The sequence below is a fragment of the Cynocephalus volans genome, chromosome 4 (genome assembly GCF_027409185.1).
Source record: "Cynocephalus volans isolate mCynVol1 chromosome 4, mCynVol1.pri, whole genome shotgun sequence".
NCBI lineage: Eukaryota > Metazoa > Chordata > Mammalia > Dermoptera > Cynocephalidae > Cynocephalus > Cynocephalus volans.
Genome location: NC_084463.1, coordinates 125751399 through 125776170, shown reverse-complemented (window position 1 = coordinate 125776170; position 24772 = coordinate 125751399). Strand labels below are relative to the sequence as shown.

General features: G+C 35.8%; 1 protein-coding gene across 2 annotated transcripts in view; it reads right to left on the bottom strand.

The window, feature by feature from the left end:
* ANO3 (anoctamin 3) overlaps positions 1-24772 on the bottom strand; it is a 409115-nt gene that overhangs the window by 259691 nt on the left and 124652 nt on the right. The window contains exon 1 of one of the 2 annotated variants that reach the window (XM_063094284.1): positions 7595-7640. The exons of the other annotated variant lie outside the window; for it this stretch is intronic. Coding sequence (XP_062950354.1) covers positions 7595-7640 — 46 coding nt within the window. Of the gene's footprint in view, positions 1-7594; positions 7641-24772 lie in introns of those variants that run through there. 2 annotated transcript variants of the gene reach the window in all.

Here is a 24772-nt window from a genome sequence, read left to right as displayed (position 1 = left end):
GAAATATCATCAAAACTCTAAAAAGCAGGAATTGGGGGATTTTAGTTAATATTAAAAATATATTAAAGTTATGTTTTTATAGTAATAAATCCATATATAGCTAAATATATCTAGAGTCTATATAGTTTGTTTTTACTAAAAACAAATAGCATCTAGTGACCATTTACTATTCATTCAAATTTATTATATCATTCAATGCTTACATAGTTATATTATTATTTTATGAAATTGTTTCTCAAATGGGCTGAAATGTAAGCATCTCCTCAGATCCTTGTTTGTTAAAAAATACAGATTTCTAGTCTCCTTCCATAGAGTTTAGATTCAATAGGTGTAGAAGGACTGAAGAATGTGCATTTTAACAAGGATGCTAGGTGATTATTTAGATCTTGTACACTGGGAAACCTAGATCTTACGCATCTTGGAAAATGGTGTAAAGCAGATGAAATGCTCAAGATATCAGGGAGTGATAGAGAGTGTGTTTAAAACCAAATCTTGTGCATGTATTTGCAAAGTGGCCACCACTGTCACCCCAAATTGTTGTTAATAGTATTCTATATCTAAACATAAACTATACACAATTTAAGGAGTTATTTTTAGGAGATGTCTTTTGGTCAACCTAATAACTTTCTAGAAGCATAGTGATAAAAAGTGTACAATGACTAATGCTGTGCATTTGCAAAATACTTTCAGCAAAAAACTTTCATGGCCACCCAGTTTTACTCACAAGGAAGCCCTGTCTTCACCAGGCTAACTGCATCTTGGTTATAGTGAAGATGTGAATATGTGAGACATATTTTGGTGAGCCTGTATTCTGAAGCTGGTGCAGTCTTCCTACATGCCTGTTGGGTTGATACCAGTTGGAATTTAAACTACTACTTGCAGTGCAACTTAGGAGGAAAGGCAATAACGGAACAGCCAGGACAGTTGTATTAATGTACTACCTAGTTTAGAATATGATTTCACATTTCTGTAACTCCTGATGAACTGGAGAGTCAGAAGAGAACATGGAGATCATTCTGTCAGAAGTTTTTATGTTAGATACAAAGTGACTGAGGTCACCGAAGGGATGGAAGGGATGTTGAGCTATCCACAGCCAAGCTCATAAATGGTAGAACTATGCCTTGAACTGTGATATTATTTTGGAGGAGAAGTAGAACAAGGGAACTAGCTACAGAACAGCTGTGATGGAAATCAGATGGGAATCAGATGCTTTCCAGCTGTTTAATTTGTCTGTTCTTCTGAGAACTTGCAGCAACTAAGTTTCCTTATGTAATGCACAGTGGTTAGAAATGTGGACTTTGGCATCCACATTGCTTTTTTTGGAATTAGGAGTATAACTTCTGTGTGTTTGTTGTTGTTGTTGTTGTTGTTGTTTGTTTGCCTGACCGGTAAGGGGATCGCAACCCTCGGCATGGTCTGGTCTGCACCACGCTCAGCCAGTGAGCGCACCGGCCATCCCTATATAGGATCCGAACCTGCGGCCTCAGTGCTAACAGCACGCACTCACCCGAGTGAGCCACGGAGCCGACCCAGGAGTACAACTTCTCACCCTAAAATATCTCCACCAACACAGGGAGGACTATGTTGAAACCCCAGCTCTTCCACTTGGGAGTTAACTTGCAATGCATATAAATTATCTAAACCTTAAATCTCTCACCTTAAAAACAGAAAATAATATAATTATTAAAGCTTTAGTGAATATGAAATAACACAGTGTACCTTTAAGCTTTTGTGACAGTGGGTGATAGTGTCCACACACAATAATGTCTGCTGCTGCTGTTTTTGTTGTTCCTACCTACGGCTTAGGAAAGGTAAATGTTCAAAGTTACACAGGTGTAGGGCCAGCCTCTGGCTCACTCGCGAGAGTGCGGTGCTGATAACACCAAGGCTATGGGTTCGGATCCCTATATAGGGATGGCCGGTTGCTCACTTCGGAGAGCGTGGTGCTGACAACACCAAATCAAGGGTTGAGATCCCCTTACCGGTCATCTTTAAAAAAAAAAAAAGTTACACAGGTGGCAACAGGATTCAAGCACAAAGAGCTTTGATTCAGTGCTCTTTTCATCGAGGTACAACTACATAACATTAAGCCGTGATTTTTACACTAATATTATGAAAACATTTGCACATTTATTCAAAAATAATAAACAGAAGAAAGTTGAGGTTTTTTTGTTTGTTTTTTTTTTGTTTTTTTTTTGTTTTTTTTTGTTTTCTGTGACTGCGCTCAGCCAGTGAGCAAACCGGCCATCCCTATATAGGATCCGAACCCGTGGCGGGAGCGCTGCTGCGCTCCCAGCGCCGCATTCTCCCGAGTGAGCCACGGGGTCGGTCCGAAAGTTGAGTTTTTCTTTGATTTTTTATCAAGGTTTGAATTTCTTTGGATAGGTTGATTTACATAATCATAAACCTCATTTTTTCAGTAATGTACATGTGCAGGATATGATGTTAAATCCTAGATTCAAATGAAAACTTTAACTCTCTAAAATTCTCAAAAATCTGCTGTTTTGTCTAACTGAATTTCTAGATAGCTTTAAAACACTCACATTTTAAAATTATAATTACTTTGTATAGGATTTACTTTAATTTCCATCATCTCTCTTCATTACTAAGTAGAGGATATGTATTTATCACATAATGTATACTATTATGGCTAATTCAAAGCCATAATTTTTAACATCAATATTTCTATTAGTCAGTTTCCTCTTGCTTATAACAGAATACCTGAAACTGGGTAATGTATGAAGAAAATAGGTTTATTTCTTACAGTTTTGGAAACTGGAATTTCCAAGGAACAGAGGACACATCTGGTGAGGGCCTTCTCCTTAGTGGGGACTCTATTATAGAGTCCCCTGGTGACAGGGGTATCACATGACTAGAGGCTAAGTGAGAGAGTGTTCATGTGCTCTCCTTATAAAGCCATCAATCCATATTCATAACAACCCATTTATCCTCTAACCCATCAATCCATGAATGGATTCATGGGGGCAGAACCCTCATGACCCAATCACTTCCCAAAGGCCCCACATTTCAATGTAGACACACTGGGGATCACACTTCCACATGAGCTTTGGAGGAGACAACCATTCAGACCATAGCAATGTTTTTACTTTCAATTAACATAGTAATTCCTCTGAGGCATTTGAAGTATGAAGGATTTTTTAAGAAATAGTCCCAGACACATATTTTTCCTATTGGGACTGAAATATCTCTATTTTATTTTTGTAGTTTGGCTTGCTTCTACTGGGAGATTGTCAATGAGTAACTAGACTTCTCAATATTTAGAAAATCTTCTGTGGAAGGAAAGAAAGGGAAGGGTGAAATTTAAACGACAGAGCAGAAGACCTAAGGGGACCTAAATTAGATTTGCTCTATTCTTTCTGATATACTAGTATCAGCCTAAGACAAGTATAACTTCTGACCCTAAAATATCTCTCTAAACTTATTTTTCCATATAACTTAGAATTATTTTAAAAAGAGGCAATGCCTTCTGCTTCTCAGTTATAAATAAAAGAATAGACTGTGAAAATATCAGAGAGTTAGAACACATGGATGAATGAATTTCTGTCACTGTATAAATGGCTTCACATTTTTTTTCTGGTTTCTATAAAGTAGGAGTATAGGAAAGTTCTAGATCCTAAAGAGATCAGTGAGGGAGAAAGGGGGCTTAAACAATGGGTAGCAGAGATTCTGAAACTAGATATTTTTTTCCCAGGACAGTCCCTGTGTGTATCATAAAGTAAGAAATTAACACAAAGTAAGGTGGTTGCTAAGAGGCTTTACAAGTGCACACTAGCAATAGCAAATAATTTACTTAGAGAAAAAGAGAATGAAAATACTTTACAGCCTGCAAGTAAAGTGTATAATATAAGTGTAAAATATTATTATTATTGTTAAACCATTTATTTGAGTAGGAAGTGTTTAGTCTGAGGAATTATTAAAAACACTCTTTTTTATATTTAACCAAACATCCTTTAGGATAACAATGAATCACTTAACAGCTTCAGTGGATCCCACTAAGCCCAAGCCTTTAGGGACCGGCTGTGTTTGACACGACCTATGATTTCCCTGAAAGTCTTGGGAGCTGTAGTGGTAAATAAGAGCCACCAGAAGCCAGAACTATCATTGTTCTTTTTTCACCCACTCTTGTATGACACACGAGTCCATCAAAAATCAAGGGAAACAAAGCAAACCAGGCTAGGAAGCAAAATTGGACGTTCCCCAGAAATCACTGCTGACTTGCCAGCTAATGTGTTCCTCCAAGATGTGCTAAGGCAAAAGCAAATATGCACTCCCATTCGTCTGTAATCATAACACACTCCAATTTACACACTCCACTCCCCCACCACCAGTCACCAAAATTCTTGCTTTCTCTTTCCTACCTTAGTAAGCCTCTTAACAAGACAATCTAGAATTTAAAGTGAAATAAAAATTCAAAAATACATCAACCTTTTCCTAGAAAAATGCAGTTGCCTACAATTCTAATAAAGGTGTTTAGCAAACCTCTCAGACCTCCCACAGTACCAAGTTCTCTGAAGAAGGAAGGTTTTGCGGTAACAGGTTCAGAAACGAAAACGTTCTGTATAATGCTATCACTAAGTGCAGTCCCTGGCATTCATACAATGAGAGCTCAGTAAATATGAGCTGAGTGGAGAATGAGTAAACACCATTTCTTTGCAATGAAATTTTAAATAAAGTTAATTGGCTATCTAAACTTACTCTATGGGAATTTTTTGGAAATTTTCATGAGGAATGGTCACATGAATTGGGTAGAGTTTATGACTGTAACTCAACACTATTGTAAGGAAGTTCACTGTTTTTCTTAAAATGAATCCCAATGTAATAAAACTGAGTGAGGCAAAAGAAAAAGAAAGGGCAAAAAAGTATAAGGTAACTGCTGAGGTTTTCTTTTACTTCTAGGGCGTCAACAAAAGGGGGATGAGCCAGAGAAAGATAATAATAATGATGACTATTATTATTTCCTAATTTCTTTGAGCCCCGATTGTGTGCCAGACGAACTGCTAAATACATTATAATTCTTCAAGATAGGTCTTATTAAATTCATTTCACATAAGCAGTAACTGAGACTTAGAGATATTAAAGGTCATAACTTGTAAGCAGGATATGTAGGATTAATACCCAGGGCTCCAAACAAAGACTGTCAATTAAATTAATGGAGAAATTGGGGTTTACATACAGTATTTCACTTTACAGATAATTATTCTGGCTTCTACACTGATTTGTTGAATAAGATGTAATATCAGTGAAGGAATTTGGATCAGGAATTAGTTACTACATAGTTCTCAAATACACAGCAGAATTCCCATGCCTTGTGTGGAGTTTAACTGAGTGTGTCTTTATCAAGTGAGGGTAGAAATTTAAAAAATCTTTTAATGAGGGTGTTTTCATGATATCTCAGGCTATTTCTAGGTATTATAAAGTTGAAATCAAAATTTAAAAATAAAGATATTGAGCACACTTGGTTGAAACAAAAATAAATCCCATAAAGTTGATTACTCAGTTAAATTAATTCCTAAATTTGAACTAAAAGCAGAGCTCTCTTCTTTATCTGGCCCAGGAAGAAATCATCTCTGCCTTCAGAACAGAAGAAGAGAGACAGAAAAGGCTATAGGGGTCAGAAATTTAATTCCTTCATATTACATATGAAGCAAAGTCCAAAGAAGTTAAACACTTCGCTGGAGATCTTTCAAGGCAAGCCTAGAATCTAGGACTATAAAGTTACAGTATAGAGTTTCCTCCATTTTAATATGTAGCTTTTGGATTAATGTTATGGTAAAAAGCGCCACCCCTAAAAGTTTTCTGTCTCATACCTCCTGGGTCAGAAAGGATCTAAGGCATTATTTTGATTCTTATTTGAAAAATTAAAATAACTAACCCTTGATTTGGACTGTCTTTTTCTAATGCCCATGCAAGATTAAGCAATTAACCAGAACCACTTGGCTGAAAGCTAATCTTCCTTCATTCCTCTTTCCCCTCTTCTCGATTTTTATCCTTTTGCTAAAGGTGTGTTTTGCGCCAAAAAATAAAGACTTTAAAATAAATAGCACATAATACATATGAAAGGAAACAATACGAATTTCCAGAACTTGCATAATTTCTTATCACTCATTTTGAGCAATAATGGTTGGTCCTAAAGTTGACAATTATTTGCTTCTTAAAAACACAACATGTATCCATTCATAAGTTATTGTGGGGGCCATTTCAAGCTTCTAGGTCTCAGAAATGAGTCGTCTATAACCATGCATCAGAGGAGGTATCAATTGCGTGAGGCAATTGCAAAGTTCCTACAGTCTTCATCTTCATTCTGAAAGTTTCTATGTGTTCAAAATAAAGAGATCAAAACTTCTTTAAGCAATTTATTATTTGGGAGGGAACACTTAGAGTTGAAGGGAAACGGAATATTAGCCAAAATTTTTGTCTATCCCCACAGACTCACACATCACTCCCAATTTCAACATATATTTGTACTTCAAAGATCCTAGAGAAATTAGACTTGAACAGAATATAGAATTAAGGAATTGGAATCTTATGTAGGCATCCCTCCTAAGTTATCCCTAGGGTGTCCATCCAGTTTTCATTAAAAGAAAAGAAAAAAATAAGAAAGATCTATATGAAAATGTTGACAAAAGAAATATGGATAATATCTGGTGGGGAATAAGAATATTTAAGCAAATATTTACTATGCACGAGTAAATTTACCAGTCTAGAATTTACATATATTCCAGAATTTACTATATGGTCAACTATGGCATAATTACCATTATAAATTCAGTAAAATGGCAATTATGTTGTTTAATAAGTGCTTCTGGACAATAAAACTCCAGAGATCTGTGAATGTGCCTCAAAATAAATGTGCTCTGTTAAAAGCCTTTTAAACAAAATAAGGACCAAAGAATGAGGATAACTTGAAATAATTCTCGATTTGACCATGAACAAACAGACTCTTGTCACTGCATCCAGTGACAAACTTGAAGGAGAAGCTAAAAGAGACAAACACAAAGCCCCTCAAAGAGAAACCTAACAAAAAACTTGAAACCCAGAGTCAAGCATGGGGCAAGGGCAAAAATAAAGTTTTCCAAGGAAGTTACTGAGCCCCTTCACTGGGACAGGCCAACTTCTGGAACTCTCCAAGAATTCATTTATTTTAAGATTGTGCAGACGCGTCACAAGTAGGAGATGAGCTTTCGTGAATCTTACTAGACACTTGACTCTCAAACTGGGTCAAACATCGTCCAACATTTCTGTCTTCAAACATCAGAGCGCTATTGGGCTATTGGGACAACCCCTGCTAAGCTGGTTTTCTGCAGTGCATTCGAACAGTCTTAGCAGAGATATACATTCAGTCAAGTCCTGAAATGACGAATTCCACTCCTAGCCACCGCGCGGAGGCTCCGAAAATGAGACTCATCTACGATGCAGAGTGAAGAGGCATTAAACAAACAAACAAAAAATTTAACTTCAGAGTTGCCCACCTCTGTGTCGCATAAGCCTGCAAAGGATGCTCCTACACAACCGCAAGAGCATGCAGAGGGGGATAGGACGCCCGCAGGGAGGGGAGAGCAAGATGCCAACTGACCTTTTTGCTGTTTAAAGGACTGAATCGAGCCTGAATGGTGGACCATTTTCACCCTGCGCGTCCCCGCCGCGTTAGGGAGCGGTCCGAGAGGGAGATGGAGAAACAGTAGCCGGGCTGTCAGAGGCTCCGAGGGATCCCGGAGCCGCCGCGAGCGCACTGCAAGCCGACACCTGCTTTAGTCTGCACTTGGCTCCAAACGCAGCGCGCCCGCCGATGCTGTTGTCATGGCAACGTGGGAGGGCGGTCCAGCGTCCGGCTCCCCTCAGTGGCTACTCCTGGAATAACCGCGCATCCCCCGCGCGTCCAGTGCCGCAGTGAGGGTGGGCGTTGTGTTGGGTTTGCTAGACATGGGAGAGGAAGACTTTTCTTAAAGATTATAAATAAATCGGAGCAATCCTCTAGAACTGCTGCTAATGCCACACCTGGGCATCAACATTAATTTCCTAAAAGTTTGGTCTGTAAACAATGGCACTTTCAAGGAAGGGCAAAGTTGGTCTCTGTTCAGAGAGGAATGCTGCAGAGACGTTTTCGTCTTTCGTTCTTAAACTTAAATATGGGGGGAGGAGGCAAGCCCCCTCAGCTTTAGCCAGTGGTATGTTTTATCAGATAAGCTATGTTAGATGTCTAGTGCATTGCACTGAATTCTCTTCTGCTTCAGCTATTCACACCTTAAATCATTTCTGATAGTGATTTTGGGCTATTTATTACCTACGAAGTAAGAGGTGTTGAAAAAACACTACCCATGATACTCAATTTAATCCTCACAAAAGCCCTTTACGGTAAGCAGAATATTATTATTCTAATATTATAAAAGAAACTAAGTGTATTAGTCTGTTTCTGCTGCTTATAACAAAATACACAGAACTAGATAATTTATAGAGAAAATGAAATGTATTGCTTACAGTTTCAGAGGCTCGGAAGTCCAAAGTTCAGGGAATACATTTGGTGAAGGCATGGTGATGACAGTGACAGCAGGGTATCACATTGTGAAAATAACGGGCAGAGAGAGACACTAACCTCCTCATTCACTCTCCTTTTAAAGTCCTCCAAACCACGCCTATGACCACCATTTTTAATCCATTCGCTACAGCATGATCCTACAATCTAATCACCTCTTCAAGGCCCCGCCTTTGAATTACCATAATAGGATTTCCCACCCTCAACAGTAACAGTAGGAATTAAGTTTTGCGGGGACACTCAATCCAAGGCAGTGACGCTCAGTGCTACCAAGAATTCTTGAAATCACATAAATCAACACTGTATCTGAAAGAGAAGGTACCTGATACCCAAAGAAGTGAAGAAACTTTTAGAAGCTCAAACTGCAGTGGCCAAAATAGGACCAGGAGCCAGGTGAACACATTTCTCAGTACAATCTCCTTTTCTCCTTTTACCACTGCTCCCTGATTCAAACCCTTAAGTTCCTCCTGGATGATGTAACACATTACTGAACAGATGCACAGCAAAAGAGTCTGTTTCTTCCTAAGTTTTGAAGGTTTTTCAGTTCAACTCTGAATCAGGTGAAGGATCCAAATACCAACAGATGAAAAAGAGAAAGATGCAGAAATTTCAAAATTCTCAAAAGTTCAAATAAATTGAGCTACTATTGTATGTTCTTTGATTTTAACTGTGGTGCATGCTACAGGGACAATAAGGGGAATATATGGATGCATAATAAACTAGCCTGGAAACAGAAGCTTAAAACTACAATTTATTTTTATTTCTCATGTTTTTTTATAGATTGGCCGGGTTTAGCCAGGCGATTCCCACTATGAGTTTCTCTTGAGTGTTCAGTAACTAGGCCTGAATTCATCTGAAGCAAAAAGAGAGAAATCGGGTTCTACTCTGAGTGAGAAGAAAAGCAAAAGATATGCTGCCTTCTTTAATGTGCCATGATGATCTTTCCAGAAAGAAAAACACTGTGTATTCTGTATGAGCTCAATATACACGCATTGAAGAAATGCTCAGTTATATAAGATGAACTCCGGGTGAGTTTAACTCCAAATGAAGATCTAGAACAAACCTCAGAGACTGTCTCCACAAAGCCTCATTATACAGATGTTTTATAGATGAGCATACTGAAACCAATAGCAATAAATGACTTGCCTGGAGGATGTTTTTGGATTGTTCTTTTTTGTTCACATGCAGTTAAAATTCTAAGACAACTCAACTCATAGGTCATTCTGATATGACCGAACCATTAGATTCTAATAAAACCCAATCTTCATAGGTGAAGATTAAATTAGATAATGTATTTAAGGAGTAGTTCACAGCAGGAAACTAACAAGCAATGAATATTAGTCACTGTTACAATTATAACTCCTGGGATTTGATCTTTTTTTGAAACCCTTTTAAATTACTGGTATTAGAATCAGAAATATTTTTGAAATGTGATCATTAATTCAATTCATGATCAGGAAGACTAGGTGAAAGAATTAATGGCCTTCAGTTCTACTTCATACTTTCAGACATAGGTAACACCTTCAATTTCCTAGAACCACTTCTTTCTGCTGACCTCTGATTTTCCAAACCACTCTCTGACCTGCAACCTGGCAGGAGGCAAGGACACATCTGCTAGAACTAGAAATGAGTCAGGATAGAAAGTACTATTTTTTCTAAAAAAACAAGAAGTTTAGTATTATTTCTAACACCCTTGCACCCTAACCCCCTGCAGTAGAGCTATGATTAAACTATCTCGTTGTAAATTTGATTACTTTTATTTTAATTAGAAACATTTTAGGTTGGACTGCCAGATTGACTAGCAGGGGATTCAAAGAACATCTTTGCTTGTTTTAAAATCAGTCTTTTATGGAAGGTTGCTAGAGGAACAGCTTTGTGAGGGGCCAAGGAAATTTCAAGCACCATCTGCTTTAAAGGAAAGTTAGTGCAAAGACAAGGAAAAGATTCATGGTGTGTGTGTGTAAAGAGATTGAGAGAGAGAGAGAGTGTGTGTGTGTGAGTGTGTGTGTGTGTGTTGGATGTGGGGAGTACAGAAAGAGGGGTTTGAGCAAAGGAGTTCCTAAAAAAAGGCTTCCTTTGATCTGGAAAAATGATACACTTTGATAGACTGATATTTCCATTGCACAAAGTTTAGGAATGAATATTAAATAGCCTCATTAGGGAAGGCTAAACTAACTGTGCTGGGTTGCTTTTTCTTACTATTTTTGGTTTCAAACCTTTCTGTCAAAATTTTAATGAGAACTGTTTATTTTATATAATATTCAGTGAGAGGGCATGATTTATATAATATACAGTATGATCCTGACTGTGTTTTGCAAAAAAAAGGCTGGGGAAAAACACACCAAAATGTCCAGAGTAATTACTTTTGCAAGTTGGGATTAGGGCTAATTTTTTATAGTTTCATATTTTTTCTGTCATTCTCACACTTTCTACAAATGATCTATATTGATTTTGTATTTATTACATTCATATATCTTCAAACTCCCCCTATCTGAAATCTCACATGTCCATCTTGCTACAACTCCAATTTTTCTCTCTTTCTCAGTCTTAGACCCAGGCTTTTTGATCTCATTGAGGTTTCTACTGCTCTTGCCCTCCCGTAACTCACCACCTGTTTCCTGTCCTCCTTAAGTAATTAATTTATCAAGCTCCCTGCTAATGTTTGCCTCCAAAAGAGGTAAGGAACTCTGTTCTTTACATCACTGGAAGGCTTTTTATCCCTTTGAATTTTGAAGTATGAACCTCAATTCAGTCCATTGTGAGTTTCCTTGTATTGTGCTCTATCAAAGGAACAGAGAATGTTCTGTAGCTGCCTCTTTGGGTCTTGAATAACTACCTTAATTAAAATTGAAATTGCCAATTCTTCTCATTGCCTAAATGGTAACAGAAATAGAGATGGCAATTCTCTTTGCAATTATTCCCCTTCTAGAACCCAGCTATTTAAGACATTAGTGGCTGAAATGAAATAGCAAAGTCACATTGGTAAGGGGTTTATCTGCAAAGAGTAAGGAACAAGCAGAGAGAGAGAGAGATCTCCCTGGGAGACCTTACCAGAGACAGACTATGGTCTCGTTGAGTGCAGATTGAATGGAGAGTATGTTTCTTCAAATACCAGTGTAGTTCCTTTCACATAAGCTTAATAAATGCTTATTGAGGAATAAATAAATTAATTCATCAAAAATGTAAAATGACTTCAGAAAAATGCTTATTTACTTCCCGGAGCCTTTGCTGTCTTCCTTATGCAAAGCAAAGGGAAATTTATTAAAATATTTTATATTTATTTATATTTGCATATATTTATATTGAATATATTAACTACTTTCTTGGTTCTAATTTCTCTCTATGCTTTATTAAAGATGCGAACCAGCTCTTCAAAGAGTCATATGCTATCATAAAAGGAAGGGCAAAGTGCAATTTAACAATTGCTTCTCTAAAAGCCTATAGTTCCTGGTCACACGTGAAAGTATAGCAACAGAATTAAGCAGGTTAGTCCTGCTGATATCCAGACTATATACTCAGAGCAGCATTCAGAAATAAACTCCTGTAGTTTATTTAGATGTAAATGACTATGAGAAAGCAATGGAGGAAAATCTTCAGTGTCCACCTTCTCTGGGTCCAGCCTAATGAGATCTTATCACACAGCATTTTGAAGAGACAGGAAAACAAGATGATTTGCTTGAGAAGATGGGATCGAGAGAAGGTAGATGCATGGGACAAAGTAGGTGAAGACAAATGAAAGAACAGTTTGTATCTTATGCCTCTGCTCAAAACCTTACTACTTACTTCTTCCAACCGCCTATAGATTAAGCCCATTTTGTTTCATATATCATCACATACTTCGTCCCACCTACTAACTGGATAGGTCTATTACCTTGATTGTGGTAATGTAATCACAGGTGTTTGCACATGTTCAAACTCATCGAACTTTAAATATGTGCCTCAATAAAGCTGTTAAAATTATTTAATTTAATTTAAATAATTAATTTAATTAATTTAATTTAATTTAAAAGGAACAACAATCAAGTTCATGCTTATTGCTCTACACCTTTCAAGGAGTTCCATATTTTCTCTCAGCACTTCTCAATATTATTTCTAAGACTCTTTAACAAACACTTTTGATCCTACAATTATTATTTTTTTCCTCATAAGTCTCTCTGCTTTTGCTACTGCTATTTCCTCCACTTGGAATGATTGCCTTAAAACTCTTATCCTACTCACAAGTTTTCTCAACCTCTACAAATCCTTCAAGGCCCAGAGCAATGCCTTTTCTTGGATAAAGAATTCTTTTTCCACATCCACCCACTATAAAGCCAGTTAGACAAAATATATCCTCTTCTGAATTCCATGCAGTATGACTAACACCATTTTATGGCTTTTTAATCATGTGTTTGCCGTGCATTATGCACATATAGGATTTTGAAAGTTGGAACATACTTTTCTCCCAGTCCAGAAGAAATCCTTTGAGGTAGACTTCATGTGGACTCATTTTTCTGTTTCTCATGGTGCCTAAAATATGGTCAATACATAAAAGCTAATGTAATAAATATTTGCTGATATATGATTTTCCATGATTCAAGAGTCTAATGATAAGACATTCAAATTATAAACCCAGTATACTAATTGACTTTTGAGATTTGCATACAAGTCTGAAGCTTTGTATTGCTTCACGATTTTATTTTTTACAGGCAGATAATTTCATAAAGACTGTACTTGCTGTGTCGTTTGAAAAACTAAGAATGTAATAATTGTTCATTTATTTTCTGTGTTCTGCCCACCTTCATAAGCTCTTAAATTGATACTCTGGTCATATCAACAATTCTATCACATTTTCGTGAATTGCCATGTGGTCACCCTAACCATTAAATATGCATTACCTATGTAAGAAAAATAATTGTAAAAAAAGAATGCAAAGTGTTAATAAATATTTTTAAAAAATCTTAATAGAAAATGGTGTTACGTCATTTTAACCCAATAATAGCAAAGATTTGAAATTAAAATTTTAAAAATCATTGCTTGGCCTTGGAGGGCCCTTCCTGACCTAACAGAAATGTGGAAGGAGGGCACTGCTTTGGGAGTCTAGGGCATAAACTCTTATCCTGGCTTGTATGCTGTTTAACTATCAGAAAATCAGTTTGCATCCTTGGACTTAGATGTCTCACTTACAATAAGGCTGATGGAGTATATGCTCTCTAAAGTCCATTTTACCTCCACATATTCTAGAAGTCTGGTCTGCTGGAGGAAAACTGTATTTCCTGGCTTTGGAAATATAATCTTTGTTGCTGGTTTGACCATGGTTATTCCTTTTTTCCCTGTAAAGGAAAATTGTGGAAATGATAAAAAAGAATCCTCATTGATCCAAACCTACAAATAGACACTTTGTGGAAATCTGAACTTGAGTGGGGTCTGAAATTAAACATTTTGATATAATGGAGAGACATAAATCATAGGATAAAAAGATTTTTGAAGCATAACTTGATTTATTTAAGTAAATAAATATTGGTGACATAAAACCATTTATGTATCAATAAATTATGTGCCAATCGTAGCCTTTATGTTCATTAAAGTCAATCTAAAGAAACTATTTTTAGCATCACTGAACAGTTAATGACATTATGCTACCTTCAAAAAAAATCCAGTAAATCATAGTTTACATCAGATAAAGTCTTCCTTTCTCCCTTGCTATATAATTTTTGTACGTAATAAGGTAAAGCCACACATTTTATTTTCAGTACACTTAACAAATATTCTGTGAAATCTATATTCAGTCAGGATATATAATTCAGCCAGGCTATATACATAATATCTTTGCAAGCTTTATACCTTAAGAATCAGTGCATCCTTATAATTACTTTAAAAATAGCAAATGATTAAGTAATCCCTCAGTGCTTGAAGCTCCAAGTCTTCCAAGTTTGTGGTGTTTTATTGCAAAACAATGGTTGAATATTTGGAAAAAATATATAGCGTTGTATTTTACACAAGAAAAACAAGGATTTGCATATGCTCCCTTTCAGGAAATTCTCCATGTTAATTCTAGTGACCATATTTTCCAATCCCCAGGTTTTGTCTCAAGGGAATTAGTCCCTGTGCTCATCCTTTTCTTTCCATATTTGTTCAGTGCAATTAGAAGCAACCCACCAATTTCATTATACCCATTAGTTTGACAAAAATGTTCTAAGGTTTCAAATATGTGATTACCCAGAACATCGCCTTTTATAACTATTTTATTAGAAGTATCCCATGATATTTTGTGTATCTCTATTGTCACATCTGTCTCCAGACTGTCTTTGGACTCAAGATTGAAACATTAACTCTTCCTAGGGTCTCCAGACTGCCTTTCTGCCCTGAAAACTTTTGACTTACCAGCCCCCAAGTGAGTGAGCCAATTCCTTTAAACAAATCTGTCTCTCTTTCTTTCCATGAATATATCTACTTGGTTCTGTTTTTCTGTAGAATCCCAGCTAATTTTGGTTGTTATTGCTTTTGTTGATGCTTATTTGTTTAGTAACTAATTTTGGTTTGGACTAAGTTTTAAAGCCTATATTCTTTGTCTTGTCTGACCATTGGACTCTCTGTTTGAATTTCTTAGTGGTGAGCTAATTTGACAGAGACCTCCTTAAATGCCCTGAAATGATAAGTCGTTCACTCTTTACCGATGGTTTCAGTGTATATGTTGGGAAACACTTGGCAGGCAATTTACAACTCTGACTGTACCCTCACTTCCTGCTTGCACAGTCTCAAGGTCAGCTGAATTGAGATAACAAAGTGAGAGCTGTAGGAAACTGAGAGCCTTCTCAAGCCTTTTCTGAGCAGGACCAGTTCTGCACATACATGTGGCTATCTATATGTCCAAGAATATGTCAGAACTTTCAAAGTCTTCTGCGGACATCTTTTTACTCAGATTTTTCTTTTACATTGCCCTGATTGTTTCTAACAAACATTCTAGGATAGGGCTACTCCTAGGAAGCTCTGAGTCAGATAAAGACAAGCCCTGTGAATGTGGCTTTTCCAGAGAGCTCACAGACAGGTCAAATAATGATACTTCTCTGTAAACGGGGCATGTGATGAGGTCTAAACTTGTTCTGTCCTCACCAGTGGCAGTAGGCTGCTGGTTTTCATATCTATTGTCATTTAAGACTACTGGTTTTCAAGGGTATCACAGAGCTGGTTAAGAGGAAGATGGGAATAGGGGACGTTAAAATATTGCAAAGCTTACTGTTCCTACCAAGACTTAACTGTTTTACTTCAACAAACACTCATTGGATTGCCAAAAGCTTTGAGCGAGTTTCCAGAGTTCTAAGAATTAATTAGTTAATTTTTGTCACTGTTTTCTTTGTTTTAATGAAGGAAAATAAATTTGAGGTGCTTACTCCACAGTTCTTGAGGTTCTGCTCTATTCTTGATTTGCTTATGTTCAAGAATTGTTTCAACTGGTACATTGAGTCTTTACTTCCTCTGAGGCTGGGAGAGTACAGGAAGCCCAGATGTTTTGAAATGGCCAATATGTGTTCTTAAAAAGAGAACAAAGTCTTCTAAATCACAGGGCCATAAGTAAAGAGACTGCTTTACATATACTCACCACCAGCAGGTTGTGCAGCCGTTTAATATTTATCATCTATAAGACCATAACTCTAGTAAACCCAGAGGAAAAACTTATCTAAAGGATTCTAGTGGCCAGAAATAGGAAAATCCAACAGAACAATCAGAACACACACACTGTAAAATGAAACTGTTGAAAAAGATATTGATTTCTTAATTTTTTTAAAAAAGTGTTTGAAAGAATCTAAAAGAAACAAGACCAGGTGAACCTGGAACACCTTGCAGTGCCAAAAAGTAAGGAAATGATTAAAAGAAACACACACACTGATTAAGGTAGTCAAAGGGGCACAGAAGCCAAAGGAAAGAGATCCCAAGGACCAAAGATGGAAAAATTTGGGCAACAAATGAAGTAATATTGGATTATAACTCAGGGCATAAATTATATCTTCATGAGTCCATACTGATGTTAATAAATTATAGACTAAATTAATAAATAGAAAGAGTCTAATCTCTCATGCAGAAGAATTCCAAATAAATTACGTAGTTAATCCACCCTAGTGGAGGGGTAGCATAACTATCCACTGTTGAGTAAGAGTTGAGCATAGTGAGTTTCTTTTAATGAGTATAATATGGAAAAGGGGAAGAGGAATACTTTTACAAGGGAGAAACCTGATAAACATTACTTCAGCCTGATGATTAAGGAGAACATTAACAGTCATAAGCCTTGTTGATAGTACGTACCTTTGATATGATGTAATAAAAATGGCACATTTCCTCTGCACTCTTCCTCTTCAAAACCCATAACTATTCTAACCATGAGAAATTCTATTAGAGGAGCATGCTATAGTACACCTGACCAGTACTCCACAAGACTGGCAAGGTAATCAACATCAGGAAAGTCTGAGAACCTGTCAAGCCAGGAGGAGATTAAGGAGACATGACAACTAAATGTAATGTGGTAACCAGGGTGACATCCTGGAACAGAAAAAAGATATGAGGTAAAAACCAAAGAAATCTGAACAAACTATAGACTTTAATTAATAATAATGTATCAATATGTGTTCATTAATTTTAATAAATATAACATACTAATGTTAAGATATTAATAATAGAAGAAATTGTGCAGGGGGAAGAGTGTAGTGGAATTCTCTATCTGCATAACATTTTTGTGAATGTAAAACTACTTACAAATAAATATATTTGTATTAACTGAAAAAAACAGTCTTCAAATATATTTAAGGGCAAGTAACAAGAAAACTTTCTGGAGCTAAAGACCACGGTATTCTAACTGAAAAATGCATTAGATAAATTGAAGGAAAGCTTTATAATTAGAACCAAATTAGCGACCTAGCAGATTGAAGGTAAGAAACATAACACAGCCAAAAGCAAAATTATAAGAAAAAATGACAGCATAAAATATAAAAAAAATTAAAGAATAGAACCATGAAATCTATTGTGTGAGTAGTAAGAGTGCTATAAGGAGAAAGAGGAAGAAAGTATTGCAAGAGTAGCAATAATTAAATGATAAAAGAAAATTTCTCAGAAATGAAGATAGAGCTTCTTTAGACCTAAACTGGAAGGTTAAAAGTAGTCACATATTCCAGCATATATTTTTAAAATTTCTGACTTCTAAAGAATTTAATAAGCCTGCAAGTAGAATGAATAAAATACAGTATTGACATGGAAAAAGAGAAAAGAGACTGACATCGGACTTCTTATCTGCAATGCTGAAAGCTAAAATATCTTCTTCATATTGATGACAAAAAATAAATTCATCCCAGAATCACAGACAAGATATAATTTTCTCAATTGTAGGAAGACATTTGAGAATTTTCAATAATTTGAGGAATACATAACTCACATACCCTGTTTTATCAAAAAGCACTACTCAAAAGACAGATAAACAAGAACAGAGACCCCAAGATAAAAGAGTAAAATATACTAATATTAAATTTTTATCTACGTAATTAAATTCAAAGAGGTAATATTACACTTACTAGGGATACTTAATGTAAGAGCTAAAAGAATTGAAAAGGAAGCAAATGCTATAAAATAAATTCTAAGTCATTATCAACTTTCTCAGTAAATCCAGGTAATTGGGACTGGAGAATGTAAAAATGTTACTGAAATCTATCAAGGGGATGGGAAATAAGAAAGTAAAAATGGAAGGTGAAAATAGTCTTAACACCTTTTATTGGTGGAGGGATCAAGCAGGAGGCAAATTGAAGCATGTATCTCAATGACAGCATAGCTTTGGTTTAAAGCATCTGATTATGAGAACAGGGGAAATGAAAGTAATATTTGACATATGAGAAAAGAACAGTAAATTGTACAAGGAGAAAACAAATGAATTACATGCATCTTCATAAAATCAGGAAAAAATTAGTTAAAGGAAAATGTACAGTATACTCAACAATGGAAATAAGTAACAGGTGCAAAGCAAGATGGAATGAATAAAGTATAAAAGCCAGTATCTGTACTCAAAATATAAACAGACTCATTATTTTTCACTAAAAAAGAGAGATCTAAATTAGATTAAATCAAGATATGTAATTTGTTAGAAATAATAATTTTTAAGTCAAAGTAATAAAATGGTGGGCAAAGTGATTCTAGGTAAATGCAAATAATAAAGTAAGCATGGTTAGCAATAATATTCTTTATTTTTAACTGAAACATATTGATTGTACATATTTATGGGGTGTGAATTTACATTTCAATACATGTATACAGAGTGTGATAATCAAATCAAGGTGATTAGCATATTCATCATTGAAAAATGTAATCATTTCTTCATAAGGAGGATATTTGACCTCCTTACTTCTAGCTATTTGATAACATACAGTAAATTATCATTAATTATAGATGCCTAGCACTACTGTATACCACTAGAGCTTATTTTATTATCTAGCTGTAATATTGTGTCCATGAACTCACCTCTTCCTGTACTCCCTTTCCCTTACTGTCCCAACCACTGGTAACCACAATTCTACTGCCTACTTATTAAAATTCAATTATTTATTTTACCTTTTCCTTTCTCTTCTTCTTCTGAAACAGCCATAATATAGAGTATCATACCCTTAATGTTGTCCCATATGTCTTGCAGGCTTTCTTCATTCTTTTCCTTTTTTTTTTTTTTTTTTTTTGGTCTGAGTAATTTCAAAAGACCTATCTTCAAGCTCAGAAATCCTTTCTTCTGTTTTACCTAGCCTGTTGCTTAAGCTGTTGGTTGTATTTTTTATTCCACTTAAATAATTCTCTGTTCCAAGATTTTTTTGGGTTCTTTATTACAATATTTATCTCTTGGTTGAATTTCTCCTTCAGATCCTGAATTGTTTTTCTCATTTAGTTGTGTTGTCTATCTGTATTCTATTATATCTCATTGAGTTTCCTTAAGATAATTATTTGGAATTCCTTTTCAGGCATCTCACTGATTTCCTTTCCTTTGGGGTCTGGTAGTGACAAATTATTGTCTAGTACTGGAGAATTATTATTACAATCATAAAATAATGATTGTATTTCTTGGTTTTTGTATGCTTCTTATATCCCTTCATTAATGTCTGAGCATCTGATGTGACAGCTGCTTCTTCTAATTTTTTGGAGTAAGTATTTATTCATTTATTTATTTATTTATTTAGAATATTCATGAGATACAAAGCTGATTGTCCCCCATCCTGCCCATGATGTGGGAGCCAGATTCACATTCGGGACATACCAATTACCAGAAATTGCTTTTGTACCCTTTGACCCCTTCCTCCCTTATCCCCAACCTCCTTCCTCCACCCCCTCTCTCCTCAACTTCAATTTGTAGCCCGAGAAATGTTCCCTCCCTCTGTTGGATCATGGGACTACTATGGTCTCTCTTTCTTGCCTTCCTTTCTCTCTTAGCTTCCACAGATGAGTGAGTACATGGAGTAAGTTTCTCCAGGTTCATCCATGTTGTTGCAAATGGGAGTATTTCATTCTTTTTTATGGCATAGTAGTATTCCATAGTGTATATATACCACAGTTTCCTTATCCAATCATCTGTTAATGGACATTTAGGTTGGTTCCATATCTTGGCTATTGTAAACAGAGCTGCAATAAACATGGGAGTGCAGGTATCTCTTTGACATGATGATTTCCATTCCTCTGGATATATACCCAGAAGAGGGATTACTGGCTCATATGGAAGATCTATCTGTAGTTGTTTGAGAAACCTCCAAATTGTTTTCCAAAGTGGTTGTGCTAATTTACATTCCCACCAACAGTGCAGTAGTGTTGCCTTCTCTCCACACCCTCACCAGCATTTGTTATTCACCATCTTTTTGATCATAGCCAGTCTAACTGGAGTGAGGTGGTATCTCAATGTGGTTTTAATTTGCATTTCCCTGATGACTAGTAATGTTGAGCATTTTTTCATGCATCTGTTGGCCATTTGTATTTCTTCCTTTGAAAATGTCTATTCAGCTCCTTTGCCCATTTTTTAATTGGATTTTTTTTTTTTTTTTTTTTACTGTATAATTGCTTGAGTTCTATGTATATTCTGGATATTAGTCCCTTGTCAGATGCATAGTTGGCAAAAATTTTCTCCCACTCTGTAGGTTCTCTTTTCACTCTGTTGATTGTTTCTTTTGCTATGCAGAATCTTTATAGTTTGATATAGTCCCATTTCTTTTTTCTTTTGCTTCTTATGCTTTTAGGCTCATGTTCATAAAGCCTGTGCCCTGATCTAACTGCTGAAGTGTTTCACCTACATTTTCCCTTAGTAATTTTACAGTTCCAGATCTTATACCTAGGTCTTTAATCCATTTAGAGTTGATTCTCGTGTATGGTGAGAGATGCATTTGTAGTTTCATTCTTCTGCATATGGATATCCAGTTTTCCCAGCACCACTTGTTGAAGAGGCAATCTTTTCCCCAATGTAGATTTTTGTTACCTTTGTCTAATATCATGGCTGTAAGCCTGAGGAGTGATTTCTGGGTTCTCTATTCTACTCCCCTGGTCTGAATGTCTATTTTCATACCAGTACCAAGCTGTTTTGGTTACAACAGCTTTGTAGTATAATTTGAAGTCAGGTGGAATTAGGCCTCTGGCTTTTTTGTTGTTGTTGTTGTTGCTCAGGATTGCTTTGGCTATTCGGGGTCTTTTGTTTTTCCATATGAAAGGTAAGATTGTTTTTTTTTATTTCTGTGAGGAATGTCATTGGTATTTTGATGGGGATTGCATTGAATCTGTAGATCATTTTGGGTAGAATAGACATTTTTACAATGATAATTCTTGCAATCCAAGAACATGGAATATCTTTCCATCTTTTTGTGTCTTTTTTAATTTCTTTCAGAAGTGGTTTGTAATTCTCATTGTAGAGGTCTTTAACCTCCTGGTTAAATTGATCCCTAGGTATTGTATTTTTTTGGTGACAATCGTAAATAGGCTTACTTTCTTTATTTCTCTTTCTGTTAATTCATTACTTGAGTATATAAATGCTACTGATTTCTGGGCATTTATTTTGTATCCTGCAACATTACTGAAGTTATTAACCAGCTCTAGGAGTTTTTTGATAGAGTCTTTAGGTTTTTCTATATATAGTACCATGTTATCTGCAAATAGGGAAAGTTTGACTTCATCTTCTCCAGTCTGGATTCTCTTTATTTCTTTCTCTTGCCTGATTGTTCTAGCTAGTATCTCCAGCACTATGTTGAATAGAAGTGGTGAGAGTAGACATCCTTGTCTTGTTTCTGTCCTTAAAGGGAAGGCATTCAATATTTCCCCATTCAGAGTAATACTGGTAGTGGGCTTGTCATAAATGGCTTTTATTGTGTTAAGATATTTTCCTTCTATACCTAATTTGTTGAGATTCTTTATCATGAAGGAATGTTGAATTTTGTCAAATGCTTTTTCAGCATCTATTGATATAATCATATAGTCTTTGTCCTTGAGCTTATTGATGTGATGTATCACATTTATTGACTTTTTGATGTTGAACTATCCTTGCATCCCTGTGATGAATCCCACTTGGTCATAGTGTATAATTTTTTTAATATGTTGCTTTATTTTAATTGCTTATATTTTGATGAGGATTTTAGCATCTAGGTTCATCAAGGGTATTGGCCTGTAATTTTCTTTTATTGTTGTGGCTTTATCTGGTTTTGGTATCAGAGTTATATTGGACTCATAGAATGAGTTTGGGAAATAGAGTCTGTTTCAATTGTTTGGAACAGTTTCATGAGAATTGGTATTAACTCCTCTTTAAAAGTTTGATAGAATTCAGCTATAAAGCCATGCAGACACAGGTTTTTTTGTTGTTGTTGTTTTTGGAAGATTGCTAATCACTGCTTCAATCTCCTTGCTTGTTATTGGTCTCTTCAGGTTTTCTATCTCTTCTTGGTTCAGTCTTGGTAATTTATATGTGTCTAGAAACTTATCCTTATCTTCCAGATTTTCAAATTTGTTGTCATACAGTTGTTTGTAATAGCCTCTAATGATTTTTTGTATTTCTGTGGTGTCAGTTGTAATGTCTTCCTTTTCATTTCTGATTTTTGTTATTTGGTCTTCTTGCCTTTTTTTTTTGTTAATCTAGCTAATGGTGGGTCTATTTTGTTTATCTTCTTGAAAAACCAGCTTTTAGTTTTGTTAATCTTTTTTATTGTGTTTTGGGTCTCTATTTCATTTAGTTCTGCTCTGCTCTTAAATTATTTCTTTCCATCTGCTGCCTTTAGGTTTGGATTGTTGTTGTTTTTCAAGTTCTTTGAGGCATAGCATTAGGTTGTTTATTTGGAGTCTTTCCATTTTTTGATATAAGCATTTACTGCAGTGTATTTCCCTCTTAGTACTGCTTTTGCAATATCCCACAAGTTTTGGTATGGTGTATCTTTATTTTCATTAGTTTCTAGACATTTTTTGATTTCCTGTTTAATTTTTTCTTGGACCCATAGGTCATTCAGGAGCCTATTATTTATTTTCCATGTTTTTGTATACTTTCTTACTGTTTTTCTCCAGTTTTAGTCCATTGTAGTCTGAAAAGATTGTTGGAATAATTTCAATTTTTTTTTTAATTTGCTGAGACTAGATTTGTGGCCTAATATGTGGTGTATCCCAGAGAACAGACCATGAGCTGATGAGGAGAAAGTGTATTCTTTAGTTGTTGGGTGAAATATTCTGTATATATCTGCCAAGTCCAGTTGGTCTAGGGTGTAGATTAAATCCTGTGTCTCTTTGTTGACTTGTTGCCTGGAAGTCATGTCCCATACTGAGAGAGGAGTGTTTAGATCACCCACTGTTAATGTATTAGGACCTATCTCCTTCTTTAGGTCTAAGAGTATTTGCTTGATATATCTGGGTGCTGCGGTTTTGGGTGCATACATCTTTATGATTGTTATGTCTTCTAGCTGGATAGTTCCCTTTATCATTATATAATGGCCCTCTTTGTCTTTTAAAATTTTTTTTTGGTTTAAAGTCTATTTTGTCTGATATAAGAATATCTACTCCCACAAGTTTTTGGTTTCCATTTGCATGGTATATCTTTTTCCATCCCTTCACTTTTAGTCTGTGAGTGTCTTTACAGGTGAGGTGGGTCTCTTGAAGACAACATATACTTGGGTCTATCTTTTTAATCCAGTCAGTTAGTCTGTGTCTTTTGAATGGAGGGTTTAGTCCATTCACATTTAGAGTAGTTATTGAGAAGTGTTGTTTAATTCCTGTCATTTAATTGCTATTTAGGTGGTTTAAATATCTTTTGATCATTATTTCCTCTTTTATTTCTATTCTTCAATGTAAGTTGGGGATTTAAGGTTGAATGGTTTAGCTTCTTTCTCTGTCTCTTGCTGGCATTTCTGTTTTAACTGTGGGTTTTGCTCTCTCTTGTTTATTTGTGATGATAGTCACCATTATTCAGAATCAAGATGACTGACTCCCTTGAGAATTTCTTGCAGGGCTGGTTGTGTGGTGGTGAACTCCCACAACTTTTGTTTATCTGGGAAATACACTATTTCTCCCTCATTTCAGAAGGAGAGCCCTGCTGGGTAAAGAATTCTTGGATGGCAGTTTTTTTCTTTGAGTATTTTGAATATATCACTCCACTTTCTTCTGGCCTGTAGGGTTTTGGTTGAGAGGTCTGCTGTTAGTTTGATGGGGGTTCCCCTATAAGTGACCTGATGCTTTTCTCTTGCTACTTGTAGAATTCTCTATTTGTCTTTCAGCTTTGCGAATTTAACTCTAATATATCTTGGGGAGGATCTTTTTGGGTTGAATCTGTTTGGGGTCCTTTGAGCTTCCTGGATCTGAAGGTCTTTATCTCACCCTATACCTGGGAAGTTTTCTGTTACTATTTCCTTGAGTAGGTTTTCGATACCTTTTGCCTTCTCCTGCCCTTCAGGAATACCCACAATTCAGATGTTAGAGTGCTTGAGATTGTCTGCTATCTCTCTTAGGTTTTCCTCCTTATTTTTAATTCTTTTTTCCTTTTTTTTGTCTGCCTGTGTTATTTCAAAAAAGATCATCTTCAATCATCTTCTTTCTTCTGCTTGCTCTACCCTGCTGCTCAAGCTCTCAGTCATGTTTTTTATTTCATTGAATGAGTCTTTCATTTCTAGAAGTTCTGCTACACTCTTTTTTATGGTATTAATCTCTTTGTAGATTTCCTCCTTCATATTCTGGATGTTTTTTCTTGTTTCATTGTGTTCTTTAATTGAGTCTTCCTTTATTTCTTCA